The sequence below is a fragment of the Epinephelus moara genome, chromosome 17 (genome assembly GCF_006386435.1).
Source record: "Epinephelus moara isolate mb chromosome 17, YSFRI_EMoa_1.0, whole genome shotgun sequence".
In the NCBI taxonomy this organism is placed as follows: domain Eukaryota; kingdom Metazoa; phylum Chordata; class Actinopteri; order Perciformes; family Serranidae; genus Epinephelus; species Epinephelus moara.
Genome location: NC_065522.1, coordinates 6,282,686 through 6,290,363, shown reverse-complemented (window position 1 = coordinate 6,290,363; position 7,678 = coordinate 6,282,686). Strand labels below are relative to the sequence as shown.

General features: G+C 38.4%; 1 protein-coding gene across 6 annotated transcripts in view; it reads left to right on the top strand.

Annotated features, from left to right (window-relative positions):
• The window catches only part of mllt3 (MLLT3 super elongation complex subunit), a 92,071-nt gene that overhangs the window by 43,618 nt on the left and 40,775 nt on the right, over positions 1-7,678 (top strand). For 5 of the 6 annotated variants that reach the window (XM_050067641.1, XM_050067640.1, XM_050067639.1 and 2 more), the window contains exons 3-4: positions 2,405-2,487; positions 6,360-6,503. In XM_050067641.1, coding sequence (XP_049923598.1) covers positions 2,405-2,487; positions 6,360-6,503 — 227 coding nt within the window. Of the gene's footprint in view, positions 1-2,404; positions 2,488-6,359; positions 6,504-6,541; positions 7,287-7,678 lie in introns of those variants that run through there. The other variant, XM_050067642.1, reaches the window with a different exon arrangement.

The window sequence follows — 7,678 nt, the reverse complement described above, 5'->3', positions numbered from 1 at the left end:
TTTGGTACCATGACAACACTAATCTGGAGGGTGTTCATCTGCAAAAACTAATGAAAAACTAAACAACGGTATTCGGTATTCGGTACTCGGTATTTGGTATTGGGCCAAGCGTTTAATTTTATTCGGCTTCGGCCACAAATTTTCATTTCGGTGCATCACTACTATGGCATTTTACATTGTATAAATTAGCCTAGCAACGAGCGGAGATTTCCTCTGTTCATAAGAACCCAGTATAAATCCCTGAAGGATAAATCACACACAAGACAAAATGCTATTTTAGTGGAGGCTTTACTGTCTTCACAATTTATTGTTTCTTATCTGTGAAATACAAGTAAATACAAGCTTCGTTTCCACCGACAGCCCTAATAATAAGCCCTAATAAGCACCACAGAGGAAGTCATTGAGATATTAATGAAAGTTCCCAAAATACTAGTGAGTGGAGCTTGAGTTAAGGCTTTCATTGTAGAGAATGACCTTGATTAACAATAGCTGTATATTGCAATTAGAGCTGAAATGATTAATCGATTAGTCAGTCAACAATCAACTGTATTATCAGCCACACAATTATTAGCTGATTGAGAAAATAATCATCACATTACCTATTAATGAAAATTCATTAGTTGCAGACCTAATTATCTTTGCAATGTGTAAGCCTGGCGGGGAACGTATGTTTGGACGTGTGTGAGTGTGTATCTGTCTGTCTGAAGCTAATCTGGGAAACTATTGAACCAATCAGCCTAATATTTTTTTGTGCACATGTATGACTGTATGCTCAGTAACCTCTTGTGGTTGTGATGATTCACAATTGTTGAAAAACTTGGTCTTTTCAATACCGTCACTGACTACTGACTCCTCTCTCCTCTTAACCAGCCAGTAAGTACCGCAAGTTTTTCGGAAATTTCCTTGGCTAAACAAGAAGCCTTAACGTCTGTTGCAGAACACATTTTGGCCTTCGCAGTACGTCAGAAACTGACATCTGTTGAAAAGTTTGTTCTCGTTTTTAACTGGAGCATCTGCAGATTAATTCCATACCAGATATGTTCACTAAAGTTAGGCACAACATGAGAAGAGTAAATCGGTTGATTTCTTTCTCTTTGCTACCATTGACTGTGAGGAAGCAGGGGGGACAATTCCACGGGTGCCAGCTGCGCCGTGCTCAGCCCTCCATGGCTTCCCACCCAGTTGTGTTCTGTCCGCTGCATGGCTTCATACCACACCAGGAGTGTTAGAGAAGCACAGAGTTTTGGCTGCCCGATTTTATAGACTTGTAGATTTTGTTGATTTGGTCATTCTTCCTTGATATTTCTGCTTCTACGATAAGTAAGTAAGCAGGATGTCACGTTAAATTTTCTGTCTTTTGTGTTAATTGTTTTTGTTTCCTACTTTGTTGTGCTGTAGCCTATAGACAAAGTTACTTCCGTGAACTCAAGGAAAGCAGCTAATGAGGTTCAGCAACTTACTGACTAACTTGTCACATTATAGGCTTCTGCTTCAAATTCCTGGATGCGGTAGTACAGCTGTAATGGTCTAATGGTGCCAGAGTATATTTTGAAGGTGCAATATCATTGTTCCATTCTAAACAGAAAGCCCTGAATTAGGCATGTTAAAATAAGATGTCCAAAAAATGTCAAAGCTTTTTCTTTATTTTTTCTGAACTTGAAAGAACTTTTCAAGTCAGCCTGAATAATACATTTCACTGTGGTTGCTACAGACTTGTGACATCTTAACTATCCTCTATTCATGCTTTGCATCAGAGTGGCATTACCTAAAGGTGAACCACAGCTAAGACTTGCTTTTATCCGCTCTTTCAGTAAAAACACCCAGGTCTCCAAATACAGGAACTTAATTGGTACCTTTCTGGGGAGTCTAGTGGGAGAGAGGCTGACAAACACACACCTCCAGGGAAGAACACCTGAGCTCTCGGAGAGTTTGTTTGTCTTTAAAGCCTGTGGGGACAAGGGGAGAAGTCTTCTCCTTGTCATGAGCTGAGTGGATTCACAAGCTTTAAAGGCCCTGGTTCACAGCTTTTGTCTTGATATCAGTGCAGACAATGGAAATAGGAGTTAATGAGATCTCATGAGAGCAGAGATGCAGGTTTAGTGGCTCAGTTCATTAAATGACAAGACTTTCAGAAGCAAAGGCAAAACTCATATATTTTTGTGTCCAGAATAGTGAGAGAATGTGATAATTGTAATAATGTGTGTTCATCAGAGCTCCTGTCCCCCAGCAACCACCAACACTCACACACAGAACGCTGCTGTGCGCTCCATAGTGATTGAAAGGAGGCAGCTGTTTTACTTTTTACAGAACTAAATGAATTTAAACCAGCCTCTCTGTTTTCTAAGTCACCTTGTGTTGAAGGTCAATGGCCTCTCTTTAATGGCAAATTTCTCTTTCATTTCAGTGTGCAAGGATCCACCATACAAAGTGGAGGAGTCTGGATACGCAGGCTTCATTTTGCCTATTGAAGTTTACTTCAAAAATAAGGTACATTTTACAATTCTACTCGCCAACAAACTGTACGTTTTACATCTTCAACAGTAGATTCATTTTAAGTCCCTCAGTTTCTTAATGTGCTTTTGATATATGCCTTGGCTTTTAATAAGGAGGTTTTTACTTTTTTGTTTATTTATGGGCAGAGATGTCTGAAGAGTGTTTACCCAGGGACTGTTTTTATATAGTTTTTGAGGAATTTCTGCCTTTGTTTTATAGTGGCTAGAAGAGAGGTGACAGGAAATGAGGGGAGGGAGAAGACTGACATGCGACCAACTTGAGCCAGGGACATTGCGTTCCTTTAGCCAGTGTTTAAACATAGGTGCAAGAGCTCCGTCTACGGATTGTGTTCCATCGTAGTCTGTCTGTTTTAGCTGCTAATGCAAAAAAAAAATTATGGGGTATTATTTGCTTCAAATTGCAAGCATTCAAAGTGTTGCAGTGTGTGTATGTCTATGAAAGAGTGAGGCTGTAATGCACTGTCTTTGACAGTGTGGGATGCAGTTCAGTTTTTGCCATCTTGGTCCAGAACACAGAGCCTTTTATTACGTTCAAGTATAGGCACAACTCATGACTAGGGCGGCACAATTAATCAAATATTATTCATGATCACGATTTTAATTTCACACAATTAAATGAACGTGATCAACTGTATATTGATGATTAAAATGCATGTTTCACTCATAGAAAACTCCTCTGCATATCAAGCTGCTACAGGCACACACCCTGCAGCGGCAGCTTGTGAAAAACTTCCCTGAATGTTGCGGCTGCAGACGGGTAAATTGAGAAATCATCCGTCCAATAACCACCATCATTCTTTATTTAGAAGTATTTTGGATTTTTCCAGATGAATAATTTTGGATCAACATGTTGAAGCAACTGAAAAAACACTCCAAACTGCAGTACAATGAATGCATGAAAGCCAATAAGAATAATGTCGATAACTTTACCTCACTAAATACCCGTCTTCATCCAGCGTCATCTCAGACATCCATAACAGCGACACTGTACATATTACTGTCCCGTGACCACTGTTAAAAAGAATATATATATTGGTGGATTTTATTTTGACGCAAAATTTGTAGCACATGTAAGTAAGAGCAGCACTCGGGTTATTTAAATGTGAAAGTAAAATCAATAAATAATCATGATCTCAGTAGTGATCAAAATTGTATCATTTGGTCAAAACCGTGCAGCTCCTACTCTTAACCCCCTTCTGCATTATTTAAGACCGTAGTATTAATAAGCTCCAATGTTCGCAGTTCTTTTATCTGTACTTGAACATTTTGATGTAATTTATTATCACACTGCAGCATCTCCTCTGCTCTCTGTGTCAGGGCTGCTCCTCCAAGTAATGTTACACTTGTTATTGTAAGTGCAATAAAACCTCAGCAAGTATAAAGCCAATACTTTATCAATACACCTGTTCAACAGCCATAAACATGTAGAAAGTAATATTTCAATCTAACAGTTTAAGTGTTTCTCATAGTTTGACACTTATCTTAAGATATACCAGCACTGCCCGCAGGCAGTGAATCACATCAGCAGCAGAGGGGGGAGGAATGACTGATACTGACTGATGTCAATGCAGAGTCAAATATTAACACCCACTAATGCCAGTAGATTTTCCATTTGGTGAGTAAATGTTGGAAGGCTATCTGCCACACTGGCGGGTAAATGTTTATATCAAAATAGTCATGTAACTAATTACTATGCTGAGAGTCTTTACCATGTTTTGATGATATTCACAAGTGTGCTGCTCTGCTGCTCCTTTGCTGTCAGTTCTGATGTTTGACACACACACACACACACACACACACTACATGTGTTTTACTCGTGTCTAACCAGTGCCGCAAAACTGAACACCTGGAGTGCTGCTAGTTTTGCGTCTCCGTTTACCCTACAGGACACCAGATGAACTGCTGAAATGCTAATGTGTAGCAGACAGGTGTGAGTTGCTTATGAAGGTAAAAAATAACACCACGGAGGCTCCATAGTCTGAGCTAAGATGGCAAACTCTGTATTGCCACCACATTTGTTAATGGCAGTGAATTACAGCTTAACTCGTTCAGTACTTACATTTCACAATAAATGCCCTAGACATTTACACTGCATTACTGATTGATTACTTCAGATGTTTTCTTGGCCAACAGTGTAAGTTTGTACTTACCATAACATCTTATTATCTCAATGAAAATCACTGAAACAAATATATATTTGACACAGAAACACAATTCATTATTTTGACCTGGAAAAAAATGCTTGGCTGGTAGATTTTTTCATCTACCACTTTGGCCGGTGTGTCAAAAAGTTAATTTCAGATACTGGTACTGTGATGTCAAGAATATGACTTATCTTGCTGATATTTAAGATTTGTTTTGAGTGAGATATTGAGTTTATATAGTGACTTTGCTGTTGTAAACTGACTGTTACTAATCCTTGCCTCAATTTATTTGTTTTTTAAATACTATTTTTATCGTTTAGTTTTGAAGTATAAAGAATCAAACCGATAAGGAGTATCAATAAAATCCTATCGCTCCATCCCTATTCCTCTGTTGAAGTATGAAAAAGGAATAGGCTGAAGGTCAACAACTTCATTACTAGCAGCATAATTTGAAGGAAAGATATTTTATTCAGGGATGTCAAACGATTATGTTTTTTAATCGCAATTAAACACTTTTTATTGCAGGTTTAAAATTTCAAAATTTTGCATTTCAAAACAGTTCTGAAGTCCAAATTAATAAGGTAAAGCAATTCTTACCAGAGTGTTTTGATTGGGAATCAAATGAATGCAAAAAAATATATACTTTTTGATCGTGGATTTTAGATTTATATGTTTTAGATTAGCGCTGCACTGCTATAACAGTGTGAAGAGACAAATAGCAGCACGCAATTAACCCTCTGAGACCCACATACTGTAGACCCTTTTTTGTCTTTTTGAGGAGGACAGGGGATCTTTTGGGGGAGATAGCAGGTCAACAGAATATACCACATAGAAGTGGTAGAAGTTTTTCTCGTCTTTAATAAACATTGCATGCAAAAAAGTGTGTAGTTTGTGCCCAAAACTAACATAAAGTGGACAAGTCTATAAAGGACAGACTCGTGGGTACCCACAGAACCCATTTTCATTCAGATATTTTGTGCCTCTAATCTAGAGTTTTTGGAAAATAGTTGTGATATTTAAGTATGTGTAACTATATAGTGTGATAGAGGATCGATATCATACCTCTATAATTGACCATGGTCAACTTCACACTAAATGCTTTTTTTTTTGAGATGTTATTTTTCCTTTATTCAAGGAGGGGAAAACAACTGCCAGAAAATCAAAATGGATTTGAGTTTCAGTTTCAGGATTTAATCTATTTTCCTTCTGGTATGACAACAAACTCTCTGCTCAGGTTTCAGAATTCACTATGGAGCTATGGCAAGTATAGAGACTGTCAAGTGTAGTACTATTTTACATGACTGAGTAGGTGCGTGAGGTTGTGATATGACATTCCTTCTTGCAGAACAAATCCAAAAATATGTGCAAGTCAGTCCATAAAGTGGTACATTGGTATTTTTATTGATTTCCTAGTTGTGAGTAACTCACTGTAAATGTGCACATTCTGAAAAATCATGAACATTTTGGCAGTTTCCTCCCACATATGTAGCTTGAAATGCTTTGTAAGGCATATTTAAACTGAACACATCAGTTTAACTTTTGTTGTCCCACCGAAGAAATCACTCAACAACAACTCTGTCAGTTTGAAAACAGTCTTGAAGGCATTGTGGTGGTTTTGATAAAAGAATGTAATGTTGGTGATAGACTGACTGTGACTCTTCTCCTCTTTTCCCTCTCTGTGTGGATCGCCACTTCTCCTCAGGAAGAACCGAAGAAAGTTCGCTTTGATTACGACCTGTTCCTCCACCTGGAGGGCCACCCACCTGTCAATCATCTCCGCTGTGAGAAGCTAACCTTCAACAACCCAACAGAGGAGTTTCGTAGGAAGCTACTGAAAGCCGGCGGGGTAGGAGTGTGAGGGGGAGGCTGGGGCTTGACTGACATTTCTTAATGCAATACACCAACCTCTGCTGCAGCCCGCCCAGGAGGAAAAACTTTCGTCTCTATTTTGGTTGGGAAAGTTGATGGAGTTCAGTGCTGTTTTTCCAGAAACACACCTGTACACACTCATGCAGTGTGACACATAGATACAGTTCTACACAATCAGCCTGCCTCTAATCAGCCACAGTAAATCCAGTCCTGTAGATCTGCTGTTTTAAACTGATGGTAACTGGGATCAAGTGCCTTGCTAAGCATACTTTATCAATAAGTGGTTGAATCAAGACACTCATACAGTAGCACATAAATATTTCTTAATGTCAACATATCCCATGAAAAAACTTGAGCCAACAATTTAGGTAAAAGTCAATGATTCAAGCCATGAGTTTCAGTCAATGATTCAGTCAAATCACTGCATTTGTTTTTGTTTTTTTTTAGCTGCATCAGTGAATATGTTTACATGCACCAAATAGTCTGGTTTTTATTCCGAAAAAGACAATGTTACTTCTAAGCTGTTTACATATTTAATTAAAATTAATATTCCACTAATATTACCCTTTAAATGCAGCCATGCATACTCCAATGATGTTCCCAAACGTGAATATGGAATATGGAAAAGTAGAAGAGCCGCTTGTCATTTTGCTTCTTTGCATCAGAAAAGGATTTTTTCAGTTTCCTACTGATGGCGGACTTGTTGGCCCATGCAAGCTCAGCCTCCCTCTTTCCTTCCTTCAGCCACCTTCTTGAAAAGGTAATAATGATAGGCGATAATTAAGTCTTTCATAATGTTTAAAGTAGTGGTGTTTTTTCTTCCGAACAAAAATGTGTGTGTTTCTGCATGCATCTCTACACCAACGTTGAAAACTATTGGTGAGTTATAGTGTGTGTATATATATATATTTAAGCAATATCACACGAGAGGGAGTGATGTTGTACTGTGATATCGTCACGGCTGTGATTCGGTCATAGGCACTCGGCCTGCGGCCTCGTGCCGAAGACAATCACAGCCGTGACGATATCACAGTACAACATCACCACCTCTCGTGTGATATTGCTTTTATACAACAGTTCAACAGTTAAATAAGCAAGGCTGATTAAGAAATGTTGAAAAATGAGGACAAAATAGATAATTTAAGCATTTTA